Raw genomic sequence first — 27611 nt, 5'->3', positions numbered from 1 at the left:
TCTTTCATTTTTTATTTATTCATACCTGACCCCTCTTTTTGGTTTTATTTATTCACACTTGGCACGACCAATGGGGAGTTTTCTGTCGACATGTGAGGACACATCACTGATCTCTGTCTATTTGCTGGATCGCGTTTGACCAGCTCCGCCTATGAACGGGAATGCAGCCACGGTCGGTCATCTTTTTGGTAGTTATATTATCTCTAGCCATCATAGTAATATGGCGGACAGCGCTATGGCGGCAGACCGCCATAAATATATGTGTGGGTCTAGAACACTGTACCGTGGGTGATATTTCATGCTCGATTATAGTCGTTTGACAAAGCAGATTCTTGAAACCCAGCTTAAGCAGTAGCCCCATCTTTGAGGACCCGGCAAAAGTACCACGAAAGCACAGCACCGGGGGAAAGCAGCGCAGCTCGCACCGAAAGCAGACGCCATACCGGCATCTGCTTTCAATGCTTCTTTCGATGCGTGCTGAGCTGCTTTTCCCCGGTGCTGCGATTTCGTGAAACTTTCACTGGGTCCTCAAAGATTGGGCTACCGTTCACACCGGGTTTCAACAATATGTTTCGTCGAACAATTTCAATCAAAAACGAAATATCACCCATGCTATTTTTATGGCAGCCTGCCACCACAACTGCCACAATGCTGTCTGCCATGGATAGATGATAGTAGCTGCACCAGCTGTGCATTGGCTAGAGGTAATATACCTCTACCAAAAAGATGGCCACCAGTGGCCACATTCGCGAAGCAGGCAAATGCAATCCAGTAAATAGACAGAGATCAATGGGACGCATTTTTTCCCAGACTCTAGCATATAACAGCTTCGCTGTAAAACAAAAATAAAGCATGAGGGCTTATCAACGACATCATCATCAAGAAATTGATTAAAAAAGAATGCCGGGAAAAGCGAGCTGCTGATATGTGCAGATAACACAGAGCCGATATGTGGATTTAAGCAGGCCGAGAAGCGTACACGTTGTAACAACCTCCTGCTTTCGGCGATGCCCGACGGAGCCAGCGCAACACCCCTCAAGTGGGCTGCGGCGTGTCGCTCCCACGCGACTAGATTAGTTGCCGCGAATGCCACAGGTCAATGCTCTTTGGAGAAAGCTGCACGCTCCCGCGTTAGAGACAAGTGTGGTTGCCACCATATTTTTTCACTATTCGAGTTTTTCATTTAGCGAAGCATTATGGTGTTTTTTTGTCATTTTGCACAAGAGTTGCCCCTTGTGTAGAGTGCTACTTCTAAATTCAGCTGCAAAAAGTATGGTAGCATGTGACCAACAAAAAACACGTCAGGGCACAGAAGCTGACGGAGACAGTGGTACTAACCTTGCTGTTGGGTCTCTTAAGCGTGAGTTTTCCAGCTGCAGCCTGGGCAGCTTTCTGAGCTTGAATTAGGATCTCATTGGATGCCTGATCCTCCAACGATCCTTCTTCCCTTTGAAAGAAAAGCACGGACAAGGTTCATCAGGACCATTCCGTAGCAGAGTAGGTTCCGAGAGTACATGTGAGAACTTCAGTGTATTTGTGCAAGTCATCTACATTCTTATTTCAGTGGCTAGCACAGTAGTTAGCTCATTTATTCATTCCTTAATGAACAATTAATTGAACTACAGCTTATGCATTTATGCTCAGAAAATCCACAATGACATACATAACCAACACCTGTTTTACCCAAAATGCAGCACTAGTGCTTGACAGGTGGAAGCAAGTAGCCTGGCCAGCAAAAGCAAAGATTTTGTGATGTAGGCATTTCCTTGAGTTACACTGACCAAACCCTGATCACACAGCTATACAAGGAAACACCAAGAATAAAGTTTAGGCTCAAAAAGTTGTCTTATTAAAACAAAATTTTTTTCTATTACACAAATTTGTTTGTAGTAAGGAATGAACATCATAGAAAAGTAGCAGCGCTAGAAAGTACTGTGAGCAAAAATATATATTTTCTAGACAGGGCACATAAATTAAACAAAAAGCTATGAAGTCAAAAGAAAACTTACGGTCCACTCTTACACTTCTTAGCCGCTTCGGGACTGCCGATGGACGGTACTTCTGCAGGCAATGGATGGTCTGTCGTATCTGTAGCTGGTTTTGTCTCTGGGGATGCCGACATGACACCCCTGATGTCAAAACCAAGATCTTCTGACGTCAGCTCCGGAAAGAAAGACAGTGAAGACTCCAGCCCCAAAAGCTGTTCCTAAAAGGTAAAAATTATTAAAAAGAAACAATTCACTAATGTTCACATCAATTATATTCTCAATCATTGAGCCTGATTTGTAAATTGTATTTTGTTACTGTCCCAATTATTTTCCTGCTTTCCACCCCTCTGTAATGCTTTTGGGCCTTGAGGGAATACTCCATAAATAAACTAAATAAACTCTTGCCTACATTTTATGCAAGGTTTGTTACAAAGACAAATTTAGGATCACTGGGGTTATATCCGAAAAAAAGGGAAAAAAGAAAGTTACCTTGGACATTAGCTTGTTTCCAGAGTGCCACATACGCTTGGCTGACTTGTAGTACACAGTGTCTGATCTATTGTAGGTCATGGCATTATCACACATCAGCTTTAGGTCATCCTGGAAAGTAAGAACAATGACTGCTCATGCTTGTTTTTAGGTCAGCAGCCCTACAAATGATGTCTGATCTGCAAAGGGCTACTCTTCCTTCATACTGACCTCTACCTCCAATGCAGCAGGAATTCACGACATCCATAACAAAATCCTATGTTAGAAATAAAGGATGCCCCACAAATATGCTAAGGTGTGCCCTGGCACCAATAAAGAAAGAAATATGCACACAAAAAGATGGAAATTGACTAAATAGGTTTAATGCCTCACTGATGTAAATTCTCTATTGGGCAGGAGATCGAGGAGTGGCGCTCAATAGCGGCCACCTCGGGAACTAATGCTGTGTGCAAACAAACCCTTCGACCGCAGTCATTAGTGCATTCGTAGCCATAGAAGACGACGATGCTAGGCTCGTGAAAGATATACGTAACCCTATTCTTTTCTCTTAAACGCATCTAGATAGAAGTAAACCAGTCCCCTCTTGCGTTCAACGTCATCAAAGTCCTCTTGGAAGGCAAAACAAGTGCACGTGTGGTAGTGGCCGATTCAGAGGGGGCGGGGCCCAGAAGTCCTGACCCACCTCTTGAATTGTGCATGTTTAAACACTTAGGGCGGAGGGCGGGGGGGGGGACGGAACGACGACCACGGCGAGTTTGTCCGTAACTCGCCGTCGCTGGAGCTGATCGCCAGCGGGTCAGAGTCAAAACGAACAGCTTCCAACATCTTTTTATAGCAATCACTCTCATCGCTGCTGCAATCAATGTCGAACCCTTTGACAAGGCGAGCAATGCCGTAGACGTAATCGTCACGGACCGCATGCCCGAAACGCAGAAGGTAAACGAGGAAGCTGAAGCTTGAGACACCAAGAGAGCTAAGTCTGTTAGTGCGTGCAAAGGGACACCGCGCGGGAGGCTGGCTACGGAGCCAGCCTCCCGCTCTGCCCGGATCCGCCCCTCCGAGGTACCCGCATATAAATTGATTTATCCATGAAACTATTGTGCCATTTTCAAAACAAATTTAGCAGGATTATAGGAACCTACAATAGGTCTTAAAAATATAGTCATCTCAGTTTTTTAATTTTGGCATGTCATAACCCCTTTAAAAATGAGACACTGAACAACAAATAGGCAAGGTTCAAAATTAGTGGGAAGTTGATCGGAGTCCAGAAGAGGAATGACGACTGCACGGACGAGAGCACAGCGATGTGATTTGCCGAGTCATTTTGGAGCAGCCAAAAGTCAATTTTGAAGCAGCAAAAAAGTTTTGGAGCATGAAAGCACATTTTATTTTCATTGATACCACTGCAAATATTATATTAAGATTAATATGTCGACCTGACCAACTAAATAGGCAATGCCTACTTTGCCTCCTCATTTACGTGTAACCCTTTGTTAGCATCAATTTCACAGCAGGAGCGATTCCCTCAAACACAAAAGTAGGGTTTAGTTGCGTGGAGAAGCACCCGACAGGGTAACAAGATGATGACTGATGAAGGACAGCACAAACTGCTCTGAATGGTTATTTTAGGTAATGAATCCCACTGAAATAATATTTTGATACAATAATATTGAGCACCCAAATTGATTCCTTGAAGTTCTAGAGGTTGTAATAAATTGAAATTTATAATTCAGATAAAAGAACAAAGCACTTGTCATTTGATTATGAACATCAATTACATTTTGTACGTGTAGAACTTCATAAGAAAAATGGGCACATGAATGATCAATAAGCTTCTTAAAAACAATCCCGCCGAACTCGTTAATGTTCTTCACAAGCTTACATCCACTGCTCTTGTCAATTTACTTAATTTATAACACCTATTTATAATTCCCCCAGGAATTACATTTTTCTCACAAAGAATACAAATTAGGCACTGCCCGATTTCTCGCAAAAAAATAAAAATTAGGCCTGCCCAATTTGAGATGAAATCACCTATATATATATATATACCGTAATATCCCGAGTCATCGCCCACCCCCCAACCGCCTGAAATTCGTTAAAAAAGTGGGGTGGGCCATGTCTCGGTGGGTGAGCACAAACACTTAAAAAAAAACAGAAAAAACCGCCTATTTTTCTCTGCGTATCTAGCGCTGATGCACAAGAGATACATCAAACTCAAAACTCGATTTAGTTTCATTGTTTTATAGAAAAGAAATGCTCACGAAAGAATATTTTACTATAGCCAAGTCCGTTGCTTGCATACGCGCTAGAAACACCCCCGATCTGCATATAGCACGAACGTTTGTTCCGTGAAAGAATGTCACCATTATGTTCTCCTAGTTAGTAAAAAAAAAAAGAAAGAAAGAAAAGTCTACAAGAAAATAGAGAAACCGACCAGGCACAACGAGCGAGCGAGCGAGCGAACCAAAGAAGCGACCAAGAGCAATGCCGGGAAAGCGGGAAAGCCGGCCGTCGCGTTGGCAGATACTTTGGCGTCGGGCCAAGTCGGGCGCCTTGTCAATTGCAAGCTCTTGCGCAACTTTCTTGTTTGGTGGGTACATACGTGCGTCCGTGCACGGCGGGCTATCAATGCACGGTTGGGACGCTCTGCAAACGTCTGTGTAGGACGTTCCAGCAAAGCTCTATTTACGCTTTGGCTTTGCCTAAAATATTGCACAACAGCGGTCGCGACGGGCGGGAAGAAGGAGCGGGTTCGCGGTGACCTTACTTCGGCAAAGACAGACTTTGACCTAACACTCCGCGGTTACCTTAACAAACTCTTATTTTGTTATCTCCATCGTTTTCTTTTCGCACGGATACACGACCACTTTGGGGTCGCTCACGGAGGAAATGCGTAAACAAAAAGAAGTGTCTTTCCCTCCTTCGTTTTACTTTGTCACGGACGTCCTCCAACTGTAAGGTTCGCGGCCGCGTCATTCGGGTAGGATGAGTGTTCGCGGATCCCAGAGTCCGCGCTGGGGTATTTGAAGGGGTGGGCGATGACTCGGTGTTTTTTCGGAAATCGATATTGGCCCAAAAAATGGGGTGGGCGATGGCTCGGGGATGGGCGATGACTCGGGATATTACGGTATATATATATTTGTAACGCGTAACTGTACCACTCCCCCTTGTAGAAAGGTGCGTTCACACCGGCGATGCGATTTAGTCACGTGATAACTTTCATTGCAAAAGTGACCATCGCGGGCAAAAAGCGATGCAATTTGAGCAGTCACCTGCTGGCACGACTTTTAGCAATGTGATATAGTCGCGGAGCGGCTGAGACAATCAACGGCATTCGGAGTGAGAGTTGTGGAAACACGACTCGCCAACAAAGGCGTTGGACTCACTCATCACGCAAGCCAGTGTGACCATCAAATTTTTTGTGATGCGATCTAGTCGCATCATGCAACTGCTTACATGATTGGTGTGAATGCGCCTTAACTCCTTATGATGATGATGACTATGACGATTGCATATTTTTCGCTCTCCCAATAAAAAAAAAAATAGTTCCGACGCCACTGAGTGACGTAGCAAACAAAAATGTAACATTTTATATTATCACATCTGACACATGCCTCTCCCTGAAATCATTTTTGTTCAGTCAGGAATGCAAGCAAGTGAGGCTTTTGTTTTATCAGACTGCTGCTAGGGTCCAAAGATCGTAAATGTTATTTTATTATGCTAAACCACCTATTTTCCCAAGACTGCTTTAGCTCACCACATTCCACCAAGGCCTTATCACTTGTTATCCATTCTGTTTAGCAATTGCTACAGACCTGCAGGACTGCATTATATTAATAAAGGGCATAAATTTAAACACCTTTTAAGGATCTGCTCTACAAGTGCCTTAAGTCTCCGATTCTCCTGCTGAAGAGGTAGCTGCATTAGCTTTGATAGTTCCCCTGGACGAGGCCTTTCATGTGAAAGGTGAAAGCTTCAAAACACAAGCTAATAAATCAAACAAAAGAACACAACTTTCTTTTTAGGTACCAAACCATTGTGTTTGCTACCTTCAAGAGACACAAATAGGGTGGCTAAAGAATTCCACTTCCCCTAAACTTCCAAAGAAAAAAAAGTGAAAGCCGTTTACAACTCCCTGTAACGTCGAATTGGAGCGCAGCTCTTGAGGAGGAGGAGGGAAGGGTACTGAGGAAAGGGTAGACCCCTTCTCCTCCTCCTCCCCTCATTCTTTAATATGCTCGGGGGGGGGGGGGGGGGGGGGGGTCACCTGACCTCGGGGGGAAGGGGTCACGTGACCTCGGAGGAGGGGTGTCACGTGACTTCGGGGGGAGGGGGGTCACGTGACCTTTGGGTGACTTAGGAGGGTCATGTGGGGGTCACCTTGGGGGTGATGTGACCTTGAGGTAACCTTGTGAGGGGTCACGTGACCTTGGAATGGGGTCACGTGACCTTGGAGTGACCTCGGTTACGCCGACGGCGACGCCGCTCAAGCCAGAAACGGGCGCCTAAGAGCTGCGCTCTAAAAAAGAACTATGGAGGCACAAAGGTCGAGTGAATGGGGGTCAACCTACCCGAAACTCGGAAACGCACGAGTAGTCTCCATCGTCAATTTTTTTCCGCATAGTACTGAAGTCCATGGGACTGTGTATGATGTTGGAGTAGCCTGGAGCAAGCACGTCACTTACGGGCCAAGTGAAGAATTCTTTAGGATCTCGCCTGTGAAGAATAAGGGATAGTAGCTCATATGGAGCAAAACAAGTATAGCACCTAGCCTGGCATTCAAATGAGACCAACTACAACATACTTTTGCAGATTATCGAGCAGGTGGTAGAGCAGCATTTGGAGGGGGCTTTTCTCCGAGACCTTCTTGAGGGTACAGGTCCGCGGGTCTCGAGATGGGCGCTCAGTCGGGGCTTGAAAAGGTGAAAATGGACCTTCCTGAGGTGACAACTCGTGACGGGGTCTCTTGGCAGGAGGAGGCTCTAATGCCGTCTGAGTCGATGGCATGGCCAATCGGTCTTCACTCAGAGAGCAGTCATGTTCACATTTGCGTTTCTCCTGCAGCAAAGAGAGAGTCAAAAGTGTTGCTAGAGCACCCCCAATTCACCATTGTAAAACAAATCTCAGAAAATCCCACAAGTCCTGTATATTCAGGTGCTTTAAAAATCCAATTTCCATCTCACTCATCAGAGAGAAGATGGCCAGAGCCAATACCAAGCCCCATGCTCCACGTGGCTCTAGCTACACAGCACTTTCTTATCATGCACTGCAGTGCCCAAAACGCACACTTCTAAGTTTTGCAAATGGTCTACCGTCCCCCTTTACCAACCATCCCATCATATATTGCAGTGGTTCTCAAATGGGGGTCCGCAAGACCCTCAACAAAATTTTTTTTTTTTTTTTTAGTTGGCACGTTTTGATGAACTGACCAAAATGAAGTGATGTGGCACCTTTGTTTTATGTTTTTCTGCTACGTAGCAACAAAAGGCGCCTGTTTCATGCTCCAGATGTGTTAACTTACTAACGTCCCTCCCTCCCCCCTCCCTTCCCCTCCTCCTCCTTCCTCTCCCTCCTCCCCTCTCCTCCTCCTCCTCCTCCTCCTCCTCCTCCTCCTCCTCCTCCTCCTCCTCCTCCTCCTCCCCCAGCGGTCCGCAAGGGGTCCCCGACACATCCATGGCTGAGAACCACTGATATATTGCATGCAATGGTATGGAAAGCAGTTGGACATTAACACTGTAAGCAGTGTCTCCCAAAAACTTTTCCAGACTGGACATCAAACAACAAGCAGGGGGCAAAACATTCTTTTCTCCCCCGTGAATATTTCTGGACTTTTTTATGTGCACTATGTTTGCATGGCAGCAATGTCTATTGTAGGAATTTGAACCTATGCATGCTAAGCGAGTCCAACAAGCTGTTTCCAGAATCGGTGTTGTCCAGTCCAGATGAAACAAAATACAAAGGTGTGAGGGTCATCACAGGTAGGCGGTCAGCCCGACTGGTAGGCGGCAGAATTACTGCTGCCCACCACAAAGCAGAAAATAAAAAGGAAGACAATACCTCCTTCCAACACATCAAGTAAGCGATATCAGGCTATGTTTTACTGTATCAACATACAAAATTACTTGTCACTAGTAGAAATTAAAAGTACTAAAGTCATACACAGAAATTTAAAGGAGCTGTGCAACAATTTCAGGGCTTTGCTTAAATAATTGTGGAAGTTGATGCCTGACACTTCTGCAGTGAACTACAGAAAACAGATTTTGCCTGGATACCCTAGTTTTTATTTTTAAAAAATGAAAGAGATCCAGGTTTTTGCCGCCTCTCAACTCGTACATCATCTTCCGGGTCATGTGCGCAGTGACGTCACTTGAGTAGGCGTGGGGTTCCGGAAAAGTTCTCTCTTTAGAGCCATCAGCGAGCAGCGAGAACTCATCCGCTCGCGACCGCGCAACCACGTGCTGGCGGGCGCCCCGTGAAATATACGGTGAAAGGAGGAAAGTCTCATCCGGGTCCTACCATACCCGTCCGGCGCTGTCCCCCTCCCCCTCCGGCTTCTGGCGGCTATTCGCGGTTTTGTGGACCTAGGATAGATGGCGTCACTAAAACTCCGTATAATAAAGGTTTTTGTCAATGATACCAGGGTTTTGACGCATTTATATATATGTTGGAACGACAAGATTTATAGAAAAGTTACCTTTTATCGAGCAGGTATTCGCACAACTTGCTATCTTTTTTACAACTACCCAAGTGACGTCACGCCGCTTGTTTCTCATGGCCGCCGCTCGTGGCTGCAGGTCGGGAAATATTCTAAGTTTTGCCTCGCTATTACGTGGCGGAATCGCAACATTTCGATGAAAGGAGGTGTGTTTTCTGCCATTTGTGACACAGTGAACAATATCAAAAGCAGAAAATGCCAATTCTTTCAACGTTAAAATCGTTGCACAGCTCCTTTAACAACTTTCATTAGAGTGTAGAGCTCTCCAATGCATGGAAGAACAGATCATTTCAAGACAATTAGTCTGTTCCTTCCCAGTATACCCAGTGTTCAAACAAGAAGTGCAGAGTACAGACAAGCTGAAGGACTATCAAGAGGATGGAATATAATGTGGTTTAAAGCAAACATAAAGCCTGATTTCAGAAAGCGGCACATCACTTGCTCAAGACCCATAGGCTTCAAGTACATGGTAAAAGGGTATGGTCAAGGGAGGACTGTAGGCCCACTAGAAAGCTAATTGACTTAATGACTAACTGTCTGTTGAAGAAAACCCTCGAAACAATTTCTTGCTTTTAGGGGGTATTCGTCAAACGCCATATTTGAGTGCACTGTTGGCTGCCCGTGCTCAGAACCAGCTCACCATTCATAGGCTGCTAAGACCAGTAATCTTGATGGTATGGAATGCACATTACAAAAAGACTCTGAAAGCTTGCTGTCAGCACGTGCTTAGCATCCACGGACTCGGCTATGGGCGCCAGTGAATACTCCCAATAGGGGGCCACTTTCATCATCGTATGTGGAATGCACATTGCGAAAGAACTGTGGAAGCTCACTGTCAGCACACACTCAGCTGTCGTGCACACAGCTATGGCCGCCAGTGAATATTTCCTATAGCTTGTGGAATTACTAATTGCGAATTCCACTGGTCGTTTTGTAGCGCGCCGGGATCGACTTTTCTGGAGCGAGCCTATTTCACTGGGCGATCGGGATCGAGACCGATGTGTTTCACTGGTCGTTTTAAGTTAGCTCCCGCTCCAGATCTCGATCTGGATCCGAGAAAAGTCGCTCCGACGATTTGGGGGGACTCAACCGGAAGCCGGCCAGGCCAGCCCTCGGCGCACACACGTGACTTCCTTTCTCGTGGGGCATCTCGCCTGATCTCGCCCATCTCGCCTCAGAAGAAGAAGAAGCAAGTCGCGGGCTGGGCTCCTAGATTGTCTCGACATCAGAAGAATTCGTAATGGCCGCTTGCTTACCCCTTGGCTCGACAGCCGGTTTGTTTTCCAGGAAGGAGAAGAGAACGTATTTGCCGCGCTATGGGCATTTTGGCAATCTTTGCTAGAAGCGCCTGAGCCATTCCTGCCGCTCGTGCGTCGAACACGCGTTAGCGCCGCGATTGCGAAAACGTCTTTGAAACGACCGCGGCGGCTGCGGAAAGGGGATTCCCGTGCAGTTGAATGACGGGAAGGCATCCGCCGATGCCGGAGCAGTGGTCATGTTCCACTGGGGATCCGTAGGCGGTGCGACCCCGTTCGGATCGTGTGCTCCAGTCCGGATCTGGTCAACTGATCCCGGCGCGCTCTTAAACGCCCAGTGGAATTTGCCATAAAACACACAATTCACGCTCCTGTAGAGTGCCTTCAGCTTTCTCTTCTTACCTTGCCTACTTATACGTTAATGGCCACTGGCACCAAACGAAAAAGCAATTCTCAAAAAACAACTGACCATAAACTCACCTTCTTCTCAGGGTCCTTGTGATGGTGATGATGACGATGGTGGCGATGGCGATGATGATGTCGGTGCTTTTTTTCTCGGTGCTCCTTGCTGCTTGATTTCTTCTTCTTTTTCTTTTTAGACTTCTTGTGCTTGCTACTTTCGTGGGCATGACAAACAACGCCACCCTCCACCCGAAACGAAGACGACGCCTCTCCATGGTGGTTCCCTCCGACATGAGGAGACATGGCAGCCGACGGTGACGAAGATGCAGCCACAACAGGTGATGGAACAGGCGTTTGGACTCCGCCCGCACTACCACCTACTTTCAGCACTAGCTTCAGGGACTTTTCTTGCCGATCTGAATAAGCCAAGAACACAATTGCTGTGACCACCCGGCTCATCTGGCCAATTTTGAGCACTGCAACTGTACTTAATATCAATACTTTACAGGGAAAGGCTTATCTCAGTAAGTACCTACATACTATCGTCAGTGTTGGGTAAAGTACATCTATAAGGTACTTCAAGTAAAGTACAAAGTAAACGAGACGTGATGTATTTTAAGTAAAGTAGTAAGTACACTGGGTGCAATGTACTTGAAGTGAAGTACTATAAATACAATGTACTTTAAGAAGTAAAGTACAAGTATTTTAACACAATCTTTCATGATGTCCTTTAATTCCCCTATATAGTGATTTTTACCTGGTATGCATTGCCCAGGGGTAATCAGGGGTGTGTGACCTATTTCCAAAAACAGCGGTGAATATTTGATAAAGTGAAGTGACCATAGAGTAGTTATTTTTATGAATAGAGCTAAATTGAGAAGTCCCTCTTCTGAATTTGGCGCCGCTAGCACTGAATTGTTGCACCCAAGGGGGTTAAATGTACTAGGAGAGAGCATGACGTCAGCCCCGTAGCTTCCACAAGCAATCCTCTCATAGAGGAATGTCCGACATTTAATAAAAACAAAACAAAAAATAGTGAGTGTGAAAGCAAGCTGGTGCTAATTAATCATAATGTGACACCCGAGATTGTGGTGCGAAAAAATTAAGGAACTTTCAAGTCGAAGGAAAAGACAAAAGAGATTGTCTTAAAACAGTGACGTTACCCTCTGTTGTCTTTTTCTTTGACTTGAATGTTTAATTGTTCCGCACAACAGTTCCAGGTGCTAGATTATGATTAATTTTGCTCTCATATTATTTTAAGCCTCCTCGCGACCGGCTGAAAAGTAGTGAGAATTCAAAAAGCCACTGGAAAGCCGCCCCCAGAACAAGCGGAGCGATGCGTCGTCTGCTCACGTTTCTGGTAAGAGTAGAATATCTCTCCCAGTACTTCTCCGGAGTTGACAAAGCATCCTTTCGTGACACAAATTTAACAAAACCAAATTTGTGGAATGTACTTTGTGGTCGGAAATTGTACTTTCCTCGGAAAGTACTAGAAAAACGTGCTTTAAAAAAAGTTACACTGTCTTTTTTACCGCAAAAATAAAGTAGGCATCGCCGAACGCTCATTCTCCGCCCAAAGGTAGCGCTAGAGGTCACAACCAGATGCCAAAGTTTCAGCCCGATCCGATAACTTAATCAAAAGTTATAAGTGATTTTCTGAAAATTTCAATGGGAAAATGGCGGCCGATGGAGTTTTCAAACACAAGGGGATCTATGGCACCAAAAACCGAAAACAGGCAAAAATGAGCTCCATTTTCCCATTGAACTTTTCAGAAAATCACTTATATAACTTTTGATCACGTTATCGGATCGGGCTGAAACTTTGGCATCTGGTTGTGACCTCTAGCTCTACCTTTGGGCGGAGAATGAGCGTTTGTCGATGCCTAGTTTATTTTTGCGGTAAAAAAGACCGTGTAAATTTTCTTTTGTGACACCCTGTACAAGTACATACTCAGAGAATGTACTTTAAGTAAAGTACAAGTTTCCTAAACCTACTTGAAGTGGGACTTTAAGTATGATGTACTTAAAGTACTTCCTAACACTGACTATCATATAGTAGGCTTCTTTCTGAAATTATATTTTTTACCAGTATCAGTACTTTTCACAATACAGACAAAGAATTACATCATGGTCAATTAGATTGCAAAGGAAGCTCAAAGAAAAACAAAATCAACTAGATAAGCATGATCTACATTTTTACCACCTTAGTTCACATAAGCTATCATGAAACTAAATTCCAATCCCAGTATTACGAAGCATGTCAGACCAGATTAGCTTCATCGATTATTTAGTCCACTGATCAGTTTGTCTGGAGCTGTGAGTCAACTAATCTTGTTTGAGAGAAATAACAAGATTCTGTTGCACTATTCAGCAAACTTTTAACCTAATTGGAACATTATTAATGCTTTAAAAAAAACACCCTCATTTTCTACACACGTCAACATAAAAACCAATAAAAGGTATCAAAATTATAAGGACAGTAGCAAAAGGCATTTATGGGATGGTGTGCTTATCAACATCAGCCATCTTGTTCACAAAAGAAAATAAAAACAAATGTTTCAGTAGAGGCATAGATTGTTGAGCAAATTTACATTTGACAGTCATTTCCATAAATAGAATAGCAATAAAACTTTCAGTAGCAGTTAGGTATGCAAGAATAAGTATGAAGTCCACACAACGGCCTTAAGAACATTTCAACATTGGTTGGGGACGCTTATCTGTTGAAAAGCGGAGGTTGTTCTCGATTACTGGAACTCAAAAAGGATCTTCTCGTTTGATTTATTTCTCAGCATTGTCACTCTTAAAGGGGGTACAATTGGAGAGAGGTCAGTCAACTCAGTAGACATTATAGCACAAGGTTAGTATGGAAAACAGGACAAAGGTTTGGAAAGGGAACAGATGAACCATGTGACAACCCACTGTTCAGGAAACTTGAGTGGATCGGACTGAACCATCGGAAAATACAAAGAATTTTCAAAGCAGTTCCAATTACTCTAAATATGAATAATATTGTTTGCAAACATGGAGGTCCAGTGTTTGCTCTAGTTGAGAAGAAAAATAAGCAACCTGGGCTAATGTTGAGATTACCCTACAAGAACGAGCAAATGTTGAGATTGCCAGAAAACAACTGGTACAGGGTTTTGCAATCTATCAATTCCTAAACAAGGAGAAAGGGCACTGAGATTTGTCTGATTCACTAATGATGTCAGTGAGCCATAGCACCTTTCTTTGAAATATCTCTAAAATATGTATATTATGGGTGATGTAGGTGTTTCAATTACGTTAGTGTATCCAGCACAGGCCCATATGTCTTTGTTTTTTTTTACGTGAGCAACTTAGCTATTGACATGGGAACTAGTGTGGAAATAGTCTAAGAAGTTAAAATTTATTTGTCAAGTCACGAACTAACCACGCAACTTCGACAGACGCATATGTAATTTTAGCTCATCGTGTAAGTTGTCATGAATGCTGTAGGTGGTATTCACTAAGTACCATATTTGAGCATATTGTTCACAGTGCATGCTCAGAGGGTGCTCCCATTTCTCTTCTGAGAACAACTCCAATCTTGGTGGTAGGGAGTGCATGTTGTGGAAGCTCGTCGTAAGCTCACGCTCAGCAGCAATATACTCAACTACGTATGCCAGTGAATACTACTTATAAAATAAACGATAACCTGCAAAGAATTTGATGTTTACATCACAATAAGGACATAAACTGTTTCATAAACTGTGAAAAACCAAAGCAGGGGAAAACTCTTAACCTTGTGGGTTGCCAAATATGATCTGGCACAACCTCTAAAAGTAACTTGTCACTCTATTCATAAGGCATTCCTTCAGCGGATCTACAATTATTCACACATAAAATTGTAGTTCTTTGTGACCACTTGTTCTGAGAAATAACGCAAAAAGAAAATCTAGAAACATACCCCCAACCTGTTTATTATCAAAACGCAGAAGAAAAATAATGGACGGTAAGAAGAGCTTAGGGGCCTTGGTGTAACAGCCCCTACTAAACCCATGCTAGTTCACACCCTTTCCAAACGAATATCGGGGTAACTTCCCAGTCATATTTGTGTTTCATAACATTATTTTAGACATCGTTATGCCCACTGAATCAGTGGTTATGCCCGTCTTTCTCACGATGGTTCGGATTCGAAACGAGCTATTAAAAAAGCGTCGAACACCCCAGACAAGGCAGGAACTCGAATACCTAAATTGACGCCACTCTCGAAACACTCGTACAAATATCAAACAGACTATGAAGAGGTGTAGAAATCAATGGGATTTGGTTAGTTCGGAACGGCGGTGACAAGCGCTCCAACGGGCAGAACTAACGTCCTGCAATATCGACCGGGTTGCGTGAAGTGAAAAGTGCGGTCCGTCAGGTCTGCACGTGTAGAGCGCTCACGTTGAAGTACGCTCGCCGGGTGAGGCATGAATCACGATTTCGGGCCGACTGAGTTCAACTTTCACTCGCGAATCCTCGAAGGCTCGCATCTAGGCCTAGGCGCTGTTCCAGATACAAATCCGCGGACCGCGGGTGTCTGAGCGCGCGACACACCGGACTCGAACAGCAAACAACTAGTTAAAGTAAGCAACTTCCCGGGCATTTCTCTCCTTTTAAGTTTTCAACGGGAAGCAAGGTTCCGGGAAATGTGGCTGCTTCGAAAACCAAAACGATCCAAGCGATTTCACAAAGACCATTCACGGGACTGCTCGAAGAATAATCGTGCTGAGGATTACGCACGTACCGTCTTCCTTGGGTTCTTTCTTTTCGGACTTGTGATGCTTCTTGTGTTTTTTGCTACCCATTTTTGTTACCAGTTACCTTACGAAACGTGACTTTAATTACACCAAATGATTGCAACAATCCTGCTGTGACCACAGCGTCGACAGCGTCGTGCGTCGTTTTTCTTATTTTTCTTTATTTTGTCCAGTGGCGCCCTCTTGGCGCACATATGATAACGAAAGTATGCCAAGGAAAACCGAAGACCAGAGAGTGGATCATACCGATCATACTGCGTCGTGTGTGGTGGTTACACGCGTCGCACATGCTGGCGTCTGCAGCAGTAATTTTTGTAGAGAAAAAAATAATAATAATAATAAATGGCACTCTGCAAAGGCACTAGTCAACGCTTTATGTTTAACTTAGTCATTTTAGAGTTTGGCTTCTGGTCGAGCGCATGCAGCACAGCACGTGCGGTGTTCGGGTAATTTGGCAAAAGGCGTTCGTTAATTTAACTGGTTTAGAACGAAATGACGAAATAATAAGAGATGCATGGACGAAGCAAAAGACACATGTTGCCACTATTTTGGTTCAAATCCATGCAGAGACTGGTTTAGCGGCTTCATTGTTAATGTCTTTGGTTCACTTCGGTTCACTTTATTGAAGTCAGTAATTTTTAATGTCTCAGGTGAAGGGAAGCGTATGACGGTTAGAAAGTGCTATTGCGTGAATAACCCTATAATAAACTTACTAGGAAATAAAAGAGTGATATCACTGTTTATTTTAGCTTTCAAACCGTACAAACGCTAGTGTATACGGTTCAAGAGAGCTTATTAATGAAAAGAAGGTTAGGGCGCAAACGAGCTGGCGGTAGTTAAGCGCAGTAAAACCAACCCGACACTGGAAAAAAAAGAAAAAAAAAGAAAGGTTGCGGGAAAAAAGGATGGTCAGAGACCTGCGCTTGTCCGTCCTTTCGTTTTGCTAATCTCGGGGTGTTTTTTTTACTATGTTCAGCCAATTAAGGTTTAATTACGTCAAAATTAATTTGGCGATGTGCACGTTAAATTCTCATTGTCTGGAACAGCTGGCAACCAGTCACGAAAATATTGCAATCATTGCAATAGAGGTAACAGCAAAATTGTTCGAGATTTATTTGCGTGGCTCTATTGCTACTTTTGTGTATGTTCTAAAGTGCGCATGTGATCGCCGTTCCTCCTCATGACTGGCTGCACGTATTTAAAGCATAGGTTTAAAGGGAAACGAAATACGCGCTTTTGTCTCCTCTCGCTCTCTCTCTGACAAAAATCGCCCGGCATTTTTTTAATTTTTTTTATTTTATCGGAATTCGGAAATGATAGCTTATGTTCGACATCTTTATAAAATGATATAATATAAACAAACATGACAAGTGTCTAAATATTTTGTGTATTTTGGCCGACTTTTCTTTCATTTTTTGTCTGTACATTTATTTTTGGAATTATGCTTGTTTAAGTTATCGTTTTGCAGAAGAGCACACATTCCAGCAGCTAGTCATTTCTTCGTTATCCGAAAGCCCACTTTATCAGTTGTTGTTCGCAGTTATGGGGTTGAAAAATGCGCTGCGTCCTACATTATCTAAATATTTTCGCTTCGGCCTCCGCGTCACTGACGAGTTCAAAAACCCGCGCCTTTTCGGTCTCTTTGGCGCAAGAGCCCGGATGTTGACGTCACCACGCATGCGCACAAGCACTTTTCGGAGAGAACCCGACCGCCATACTGGCCATACCGCCATTATTGGAAAACTTGTAGCAACGCCCTCCAGTGTTGGACAATGATATTTCCCAGTAAGTTTTCGTGTTTTATTTTTTCAAAAACTCGCAAATTACGCGACTTGGTCAGCTTATCGTTAGCGGCGAAGGGACTACGGTTATTCACAAACGGGAGCAACGCTTCTCCAGGGTATCGCGACCGCGAGCTAGAGAGAATAGTTGAGAAAGGTCGGCGCGTGCGGTAAGCCTAAATGCTCCGACCAATAAAACGGTTCCTGCGGTCGAGTCGCGCAGGACGGGTTTCATTGCTGTCGGGCTTGCGGGTACGCGCGTGAGGAATCACTAACGAGGTACGTAGAACGCTTGGCGTTTGCTCCTTAGTAGAATGGGCAGCTCGTTCGAACGCAGCGGACTGTCCGGCGACTCTGTCGAAGCAGCTCGTTCCTTTTCCCCACTGGTGGCGCTCATCGGGCATGCAGATGGCGCTTAGGACATCTTGGTTCCCTAGTTTATCACTAGGGTCTTCATGTCGCGAGCTCCTTCCATCCCTGGGCGACCTTTCACGCGTCTCGTTCGCGGCTAATTTCGCAGGTTTTCTCGGAGTCTACATATGGCACGCTTGTGCCATGTCGACCAGGGAGGGAGTCGCCATGAAGCCATGTTTGCGTCGGTTCAAATATGGCTTCCCAGCGCGTATTCTGTTGCCACCAAGGTCGGCCAAGTGCTGTGTCCGTCGTCTGGCTCGGCGCGCCGGCGGGTTTCCATGTCGCGCTTCCCTCCATTGGTGCGCGCTTTTGTCGTGTCTTTATAACTGTGCCTAGGCTAGAACAGCGATTGTTTTTATCTGGTCGTGGCAGCCTGCCGGCTTCTAATTTTTTTTGTCTCCCCCCTCCCCCCCCTCCATCCCGCGTGAATCGCGTCTTTTTGCCTTCTCTGCATGGGATAATTGCGCCTCACTTCCGGGAGATCATATTTGACATGCGCAAAAGGGCAGTTAGCGTCTGCAGAATGAGCAAAGGGCACACAAATCGCTTCGAGGCGAAGTTGCCTGCAAGTCGAGGAGTGTTTTGATCATGAGTGTGTCGTGTTTTCCCCCACCTCCACCCTCGTACCACTTTCTCGTGATTGGGTAATGGGGTGCGTGCCCGCGCTTTGCTGCGTACTGGATGGGTTGGCCGTCGGCGTGCGCGGCAAAATGTTGGTCTTTGTTCCTGCTGTTTCGAACGGTCTGTCGTTAGTTTGGAACTGCTGACGTCAAATGACTGTCGGTGGCGCTTGTGCGGGATCGTTGCAAGAGCTGATTGGGCCGAAGCCTACGTGCAGTCCGTTCTATCTGATGTTTGCATGTGAGGTTCGAATTGTACCTCCTTTAGCGTCCGAATCAATATTTTCAATGTCTTCTGTGGTACCACGTCACCCAGCTTTGTGACACATGTGACGCGGGAGTCTAAATCCTACTGATGTCCTTTCTTTAATCCGCCTTGGGCTGCCAGTTCTGGCTGAAGTGGCATTTTTAGAATCAAAGGCAATACCAGGGGGATGCGTGCATAGGTAAATGTAGAAATGTTGGAGTGAAAATACTGCCATTGATTGTGTGATTGCGCACAACATCTGCTATGTGCGAGTCCGGAGGAGGACAAAAAGCTGCTTTGAAAGCTCAGTTCGGTGTTGCTCCCCCACATTCTTCCCAAGGCCTAGGGCATGCACCTCATGCATTGGCACACATCTCTCTACTTTATGCGTATTAAGGGGCTTTTGGTGAGAATATATTATAGTTTTTACTTCAGTATGGTGCATCAAGTTATGAAGTTCTGGACATGTCAAAACTGAGCTCAACTACAAGTACTTTGTAAATGTCTCTTGTGATACTTTCTATAAAACATAGCAATGTGGGCTGTGTAGGATTGAGCGGTGGTTTGTAGGTGTCTGCAATTTTACAAAAAGAGTTTTACTTAGTCGGGTGCACCTGAATAGAGCATCGCATCAAAATTGTTACGCTTTCCATTTCTTGACAATTTCGGAGCGTCTGGAAGTTTTCAATTGATCTCCTATTCAAGAGGCTTTGCTAGTGTAAAATACCAAGTATGCACTTGTGTCAGTAAATACCTACCCGCTATTTATGAAACTTTTGAAAACTAGGCTAAGGACGTACCAAGCGCCCACCTCAGGCTTTTGAGCCCGCCTAACTAACCGAAATGTTGCTCCTTGTCGGCCACTTCTCCAAGCGCTCTGGTGCAAAGTGGTGAAGCCTACCCTGTCGTGCACCCCTTCTGGATTTTTGCTCTTGGACGTAACAGATGCCCGCCCCCCCAGTTTTTCATAATGCCTCGGAACTTTTGGTGGGTGCTTGCTTGGCATTCTACAGTATGTGCATTTCCAAAGAAATATAAGTACTGCTCAAATTAATAAAAGTGTTTTGTTTCAATTCGAGGGGCTGCACTTTGTGTATTCGTGAGAAAAAAAAAAAAAAATGTTCAAAGCACTTAAAATGTCTGAGCAGTTTTCTTTTCCTGTACACTTTGCTCTTTATGACTTATGATCCCTGCAAGATCTTTTGTGAATATTATAGTATTGTAAACCAGTAAGTGAGGTGACTGCATGAACCAAGTAAATCATCACGGGATTGTACCTGCTACTTTGTGCAATGTTCCTTAGCGCTTCAGCAATGGTAAATACTATACTTCGTTTCAGCTTCGGTCCAGACGCAGCCAAAGCTACAAGCGCGAGCTCCGGGCTTTCAGCATCCCTGCCAAGCACGCGCACTCGTGCAGTGCAAGCACTGTTCTGGGCCACGTGCTCGCGCTTGTAGCATCGCTTGCGTCTGGACCGAAGCTGAAACGAAGTATAGGTATGCCTTCAACATGTGATGTTTCCAAAGTAGCTGTGTGGGTACCTGCTTAGAAGAGCAAGGTGTCATTTTAGTCAAGTATATATGCATTTGGCAGCATGGCAAAACTATGTAGAATGATACTAGTAGCACAAGCAAGCCATTGCCACTTTTTCATTTGTGTGGAAAATGGAGCAGTTCATCTCGACTACTTGTGCAGTGGATCTAGAACACCAGCTTGGGTGGAAGTATGTGTTTCTTGAGTTGTCCAAGCATTTTGGAGAAAGGGTTGGTGTCATGTTTTTCCTAACTGTTAAACCTTGCTCAATGCTGTGATTATTTTATGACCGCCCCATTGCTTGAGTTTATCCGCGCTCTTTGGTCAACCACTGCAATGGTCCTTCAATGATTGTATAGGCTCCTTGCGCTGACGTCACATCACATACTTTTGAACACCATATAAAAGGAGAGGGAAGCTGCTTTTGTAAGAATTTTGAGTGACAGGTTAATCTTCTACAATCTTCTGGGAGGAGAATAGCGAAGCCTGTGCAAATCTGGGAGGCTCCTGATAAGAGGGGAGCTCCTTCTTCCCCTTTTCTCTGGTCATCGGAAATGACGTCATGTGCAAGCCAGGTATTTGTTGTCTTAAAAGAGCTCATTTCTTTCAAGGTAGAGTGCTGCATCCCTCTTGTTTCATTTTGGTTTTATGTAGAGATATAACAAACCACCCAATGTTTTTTTAGGAATGTTAAAACTTTCAAATTTTGCTGCCAAAACACGGTGCTGGAATACAGCCAAAAAATGTCCATCTGTTATCATTGGTGCCTTCTGCAAGTGTTTAATGGTGCTGTCAGGATTTCCTTCTGGTGGAACCAACTGCTGAAAAAAGGGAATAAGAAGGAGCACAGTCATCCCAAGGCAATCAGACTATACGCGTTTTATCCTCAAGAACTGTGGTAAACAAGTCCGGCCCTTCGCGGAGAATTACTAATTCCCCTCTTTATGGGGATAATTAAGATGTATGCAGGAGAATTTTAGGTTGTATATATGTTATCTTATCAACACATACACTTTCCAAATGCCAAAGCATCGCTTTCTCTTTCGATAACCAAATCTGTAAGAACTACTTCACGCCGCGTATGAACATTGTGCAAAACTTGCTTTTTTCTTGATGTGAAAACGGGTATAGAAGTGAGGTCCCTCATAGGCTGTTATTGCAAGTGTGGCTCACCAGACTAAAGGAAACAGCAGAAATGGACACCTGCATTCAGAACGCCATGCTTTTAATACAGAAGAGTGAACATTGTTTTGCTCAGTGGTGTTCAATTGGTAAAATGGTGGGCATTTGTGCAATAGTTCATGCTGTTGAAATTTTTGGATCGCCTCGGGCTCTTACACTCTGTAGCCATAAGCTGACAGTGCGGTGGGAGCCACATGCTCGTTGGATAAATTGTAGGTCCTTCACCACATATCACGTTTCCACCCGATGCCGAGGTCAGGTGATAAAAGAGAGGGGGTTGGTTGTTCCGGCAAGCGTGTAACCCCACTGCAGTGCCAGATTAGGGCTGGACGGAGTGCACATGGGATTTAAAGTTTGTTGGACTTTTGAACTTCGCAGGCTTGAAATCTGTTGAATCTGCTGATGCAAAATATTTTGAACTTCAAAGATTGTGCAATTTCTTGGTGTAATAGGTTTGAGAACAAAGAAAAGTGTGCCCTCTCAAGTTGTGGTCTTTAACATTGCACAGCTATAACCCACATCACACAGCTACAACTTGTCTTAGTTTATCTAGTGCATGTTTCATTTTGTTTATTTTCTCTTGGGACCTGAGGGCATTACAGAGAGGATTGAGTTTCAACACAAAAATATGAGTATATCAACAAACAAGGCAAAAATATGAACAGTGACTGAGGAATAACAAAAAATTAGCAATCGCAATTTTCAAATTGGCAGCTTGGGTGCGGGAAGGAGATTCCAATCTATTAAGCTTTGGGGAAGAAAAGAGGCATTCAATGAGGAGGTGTTACAATGGGGGATGCCTACCTTGAACTGGTGATTTCTTTGTGATATGTAAGATGGTTCTGTAAACAGTGCTTAAAGTCTCCCACCGTTGGCAGCGGGTCTCTCTTGTGGTTACCTCAGGGAAGGGGAGGGGGAGGAGGGGGGTTAGTGGGAGGAATTTGGACAAGCAGCTTGCCTTCAAACTATTAACATGCCCAGGAAACCAAACGCTGTCACAGCGCTCGGCTGTGTCAGCATTTGGCTGACACAGCCGAATGCTGCGTCAGACACACATGCCAAATAATTCATGTTGTAGCCAATGGGTTTAGTTCTCAACTTCGCCACTATGGGCGCAACGTTTGGATCTACTCCCCAAAGGGGTTTCAGAGCCCCCGTCGAAATCCGTTGGGGGTCTGAGATCCCCCGAGACCCCCCTGACTTTAATCACTGTCTCTAAACAATGTTTCACGAAGTGTGAGATGAAAGATAAATCTTGTGAAAAAGACATAAACGAGATAAATTTTTATGAAAAGAAAGTTTCGGTAAGAGAGAGATGCTTTCATAGATCTGATGCTGGCTGTGCGATGATAGTTTGAAAGAATGAAACGTGTGGAGTGGTTCTGGGTGGCCTCAACAGCAGATGCAAGGGTGATACCGGGGTCCCAGATAGAGGCTGCATATTCCATTTTAGAGCGAACTAAAGTTTTGTATAAAGGAAGCTGTAGAGACAGGAGTTAGCGAAAAGTTTCTTCTGTTCCCCAAAAAACTGCAGGGTGCCAGGTATATGTGGTGCCATTTAATGCTTCTTTGCTTTAAAGGGACACTGACAGGGTATTTAGGCTTACAGAGGTTTTTATTTGAACATGACCTATGAGCCCAACCACCCCAAACACAATTCGCAGTTGGTCGAGAATTGGCTGGTTTCAGTCCCGCTCGCTCTCTTTTCCATGGTCATGTGCCAAACTATGTGTACCAAATATATTCAAACTCGTGGATCATCAAGGCACAGATTCAATATTAAAAATCGAATATAATACAAACCCCATTTTTGTGTCCTCTAAAAAACTGCAAATATCGAAGAAAAAAAGGTTGCACAGATCACAGGAAGTGCATGTACGCGTCATTCTCAATATAGTGACGTACCGCGGCCTGGATGGCACGATGGCAGCATACGACGGACCCACGTTGCAATGGATGTGGTGCTGCTACTTCGGAACTGTTTGTGGTACCGGCCAATCAAACTTCCAGCGCAGAACATAGAGTGAAAGAGGTAAAAGTGCGAAACAATCGCACGACAAACGGTGCATGCTACTTTGTCGTCTGCTTCGCACGCCGCAGAAGTAGAGAAGGAAGAAAACTCCGTCGGGTGTAGCCACGTGACTTCTAGCCATGAGCGTTCGTGTTTCGGTTTCGAGCTGTTGAGTTTTTTTCTATTTTTTTTTTGCTTTATTAGAAATGTGTGGGACTTCGTAGCAAAATATTGATTGGGTAGTCTCCTGACACCATATTAAATTGCTTGACAAAAAACAAAACATGTTTGGGGGGTGTTTGTGTCCCTTTAACCTGCTAGTGTGTACTCACTAGAGCACGAATCAAAAAGGCCTGGTCTAAGATTTCTCTCTTGTTGTCTTTACAGGTTTGGCACCCTAAGGGCCTTTTATCGTATAGAGACGGTGCTGAAGTGCCTGCGTGGGCATGGCAGATCAGGAGACTGAAGTGCAAGAGGAGGAGACTCCCACTGAAGTTGAACCAGCAGCGGAGGGGGACTCTGAAGCCATCTCGGACATCCAGAACTACTTGGCCTCTTTCAACAAGGAAATCCAGGGGGATGGGGCCAATGCAGCCACAGCACCAGCCAACGAGGCATCTATAGCAGCCACCGAAGCAGAGGGCAGCGAGGGAGAGGCGACAGCCTCCACTGCTGATGGCACCACCACTTTCTATGTGACCCAGACGGCCGATGGCTTCCAGTATGCCACATCCAGCCAGGTGTGTGCAATATTGTCAACGGGACTCCTTGACTGACCTTGTGCTTGTTTACGCAATGTGCTGCGATGTCACATAACTTGCTAGTTTGATGCAGTGTCCTTCTAATGTGTTCTCTTACCTTGTACTCTTTCTTACTATACTATCTCTAATATTCCATTTTTCCGTTAGGTAAGAAAAAAAAAATTATGCACAACAAAGACATATAAATGTTCTCAGTACCTATTGGTTGCTAATTCAATTGCTACGCATACTGCAGTGAAGAGGTAAATGGGACTATCTTCAATTTACCTTAACTTGGAGCACAGTGAATGCTACCGGCATGATACAAAAACTCTAGAAAGTGTTTATCCTGTGAGTTAGCTCATGCACTGGAAGCAGTTTCCAAAGCTAAGAGCTTAGGCTCCTAGCCTTTTTTGTGTTCTAAATATTGGTTCCTTTTCTTCACCTTGATTGGGAGCATAAGAGAATAAGAGAAGTGCCATGGCCCATAGAGACCAGCGGATAAACAGTAGCTTGTGCCGGTATTGCTCACTCGAGGCCGATACTCCAGCTCACAAGTTCTGCACAGTTGATTTCCTTCTGGCGGAAGCGACCGCCAACAAGAAAAAATAAGGGTGCAGAGGCATGCCCATTCATAGCTCTGCAGAATGCTTTGTTTTGTGGTTGTGTGCTTTTGTTAGGACTGCCCACAACTTGTAAGGTAGATGACTGAGGTACCTCCGGACTTGTTGGTGTTTCGTTTATAGAGGCCTTTTTATAATTAGAAAGTTTTAGAATGACATACACAATTTTAGTGCTTATTAGTGCTAAATTTAGCTCTTGCGTTAGCACTCGCTATGCAGGAGAGTTCTAGAATAGCGTTTCTCCGCTGCGATGCAAAACACAAGCATCTCACGCTTGTAATGCCACCAAGATACAGTAACAATTTTTATTTCACTTACGAAATGTGAAACTTTAGAAAAAAGAAAGCTTTTGGTCCAGAGTAACATTTTAGATTTGTTTAAATATGAGAATACGATGCAAGCGGTCAACCAGTCATGTCTTCTAGCATCGCCTCGGCAAGAGAGGGTTTGTGTGCTGACCTTCGCACACCCTGCCTTCTCAGAGAAACTTTTTTGCGTTGCAAGCAGAAACAGTGATCGGAGTGCTGTGCCATTTGTGCCTAATTGCACCATGAATGAAAGTCTGCTACATCTTGCACCAAAGAGCCATTTTTTTGCTAAGAATTGTGACACAGCTGCACCAAGATGGGCTTAAAGGGAAGCTGAAGCGGTTTTGTATTTAAGTAAAAACACTTAAATCGTCTTCATTTGGCCTCCAGGATCACGAATATCGAGATTATTTTTCAATTTGGTTCACAGGGGCTGCAGAAAAGAGTTTCAAAGTACCGCTCAAATCCCTCCTTCCCGGAGCATTACATCATAGAAGGAGTTCTTGGAATCTATGCTCTCGCGCATCTTCAGCGCCTATCAAAGCTATGCACGCACACTTTTGATATTTTCAAAAAGGTCAAAAAGATGTCACGACTGGTGTCAGTGCGGGGGAATATACCTGTCTAGCTTCCAGTTGCACATGCTGACCACACGAGTGACACGCGCTTGGCGGCCCAAAGATCCTAGAATGACGCCATAACTGGTCAGAGGTGTTTCGTGTTTTCTCGCATTTAGTTACATCTTTGGGGAAAACGAACGTGATATTCAGATTCACAGGATAAAAATACTCTAAAATTCACCTTTACCTCGTTTTTATTTTTTATTTTTCCAGGAACCTCCTGAGCTTCCCTTTAAGCAAAGCAAAAAGTAAAAATATTTCATTGATCGTTGACTTTAAAGGGATGCTGAACCGAAATTTGGATTTCGCAAAATAAGGCCGCGGAAGTGTTGGAACTGGACGCTACGAACTCCAAAACATCACTCACTTGATATCTCAAACGGATGGCCTATTTTTTTTAAAAGAAGGGCGCGATTAAGCGAGGAATATGAAGTTGCAAATTGCGACTTCACATTGGAACAGTTGAGAATGAGGGGAAGTGGCCTCACTTCTCTCAGCTTCTCTCCTTGCTTCAGTTCACCTGTTTGAGGGGATAAAGCAAAGAGGAGAGAGAATGAGAATTGTGACGTGACATGCCTCGTTGGATGTGTTCAGTCACACACTTTTTTTTTCCAAAAATACAACCAACCATTGGAGATATTGCTGTATGAGTGATGTTTTTGGGTTTCACAGCATTTCATATATTGCTTCAGCCTTGCTTCATGAGCTCAAAATTTTCAGCACCCTTTAAATATTCAAAGAACTAAGAGGAAAGGAAAATAGTACAAATATGTATTTCACAACGTCTCTAGTCAAGGTATAGTTTGTTTAATTGAGGTTCGAGTACAGTCGAAGGCTCCAACACATACAACCACGAACAGACATACTAAGAGCGCAAGTCACGGACATTCGCTGCACTTAGTTGGTTTAGTTGGTGAAAAAACACTGACATGAAGATGGACGAATGCCATGATGTCATGCTTTGATGCTCTTTGGATGGTCTCATTGGCTCATGCAATGGCTGCCTTTCAAATTAAGGTGAAACGAAGTATAGAGATTGCCCGTCAACCGCGCTATACGGTTGATGCGCTGGCATGACTGCGTCCGTTGCAGCGTGGGGTTGATCGCCGACATTGTCTAAATTTCCAGATAATGTCGGTAATGTCAGAAGCTAACAGTTATGAGAAAGCATTGAAAAATAGTAGGATGCCAGTTGTTGTGATAAGACAGAACCAGAGCCTTGTATTCCTGATGAGATCTCTTGGGGAGGCATGTTTGCCGCATACCTCCCCGCACTGGGCCTCTCGGTACCGCATACCTCCTCGTACTGGGCCTCCCGTACTGGGCCTCGGGGTGTTAGAAGCAGCAGCTGACATGCGTGAGCACCTGGGTTACTGCAATGGGTGCGGAAATTGTGCTCAAGACTATTGCAGCTCTACATTCTTTGGTCTTGATTCTAGGTGGATATCTGATCTTAAAAAGCTGCGCCAAGAAAAAGAATGCGAATAGATAAATATTAGAATAAATACGGTAGTCAAGGTAGTTCCCGTGCAGCAGTCGATCAAAAGAGCAGTAAGCAAACTTTGACTTCTGTCTCGTTCGAATACCGCTAAAGAGCAGTGTCACTGTTAAAGTGTAAGTACAAGTGTAGGTTTTCATAATATTTGTGTGTGGTGGTTTTTGCAGTTTATGAAATTTGAGTATTGAGTTTGGTAGGTTCATAAAACTTGGGGGAAGCATTTCTATTGATAGGCATGTTAGCGGATATGCTAGTTCTTCGTGGCATTTTACCGACATTATATTTACATGCTAAATAAACTACCCGGTGTGAAAGTGAAAGTACCCCTTGTTAAGGGGGAACACCAGTCTTGGAGCTTTTTTTTTCTTATTCTATGACCAAACCCATTGAAACTGCACAAGCTTGTTCAGCTTTTTAT

At 44.4% G+C, this 27611-nt stretch overlaps 2 protein-coding genes across 7 annotated transcripts in view; one reads left to right on the top strand and one right to left on the bottom strand.

Annotated features, from left to right (window-relative positions):
- Positions 1 to 15783, bottom strand: part of LOC8039503 (bromodomain-containing protein 7) — a 36968-nt gene extending 21185 nt beyond the window's left edge. Inside the window, exons 1-7 of the mRNA XM_029967719.3 lie at positions 15604 to 15783; positions 10932 to 11269; positions 7285 to 7538; positions 7052 to 7196; positions 2478 to 2588; positions 2010 to 2206; positions 1339 to 1447 (exon numbers count right to left, since the gene is read on the bottom strand). Of these exons, the coding sequence (XP_029823579.1) occupies positions 1339 to 1447; positions 2010 to 2206; positions 2478 to 2588; positions 7052 to 7196; positions 7285 to 7538; positions 10932 to 11269; positions 15604 to 15664 (1215 nt within the window). The 5' untranslated portion in view covers positions 15665 to 15783. The remainder of the gene's footprint in view (positions 1 to 1338; positions 1448 to 2009; positions 2207 to 2477; positions 2589 to 7051; positions 7197 to 7284; positions 7539 to 10931; positions 11270 to 15603) is intronic.
- A 1522-nt stretch (positions 15784 to 17305) lies between these two features.
- The window catches only part of LOC8039504 (transcriptional repressor CTCF), a 28143-nt gene continuing 17837 nt past the window's right edge, over positions 17306 to 27611 (top strand). For 2 of the 6 annotated variants that reach the window (XM_029967718.4, XM_029967714.3), the window contains exons 1-2: positions 17306 to 17401; positions 23792 to 24144. In XM_029967718.4, the coding sequence (XP_029823578.1) occupies positions 23851 to 24144 (294 nt within the window). In that variant the 5' untranslated portion in view covers positions 17306 to 17401; positions 23792 to 23850. The other 4 variants (XM_040504552.2, XM_029967716.4, XM_029967717.4 and 1 more) reach the window with 4 other exon arrangements.

This window comes from Ixodes scapularis, unplaced genomic scaffold (assembly GCF_016920785.2).
Source record: "Ixodes scapularis isolate PalLabHiFi unplaced genomic scaffold, ASM1692078v2 PGA_scaffold9__187_contigs__length_104089568, whole genome shotgun sequence".
NCBI classification, from domain to species: domain Eukaryota; kingdom Metazoa; phylum Arthropoda; class Arachnida; order Ixodida; family Ixodidae; genus Ixodes; species Ixodes scapularis.
Note: the sequence above shows the minus strand (reverse complement) of the source record. Positions and strands in the feature narration are given on the sequence as shown.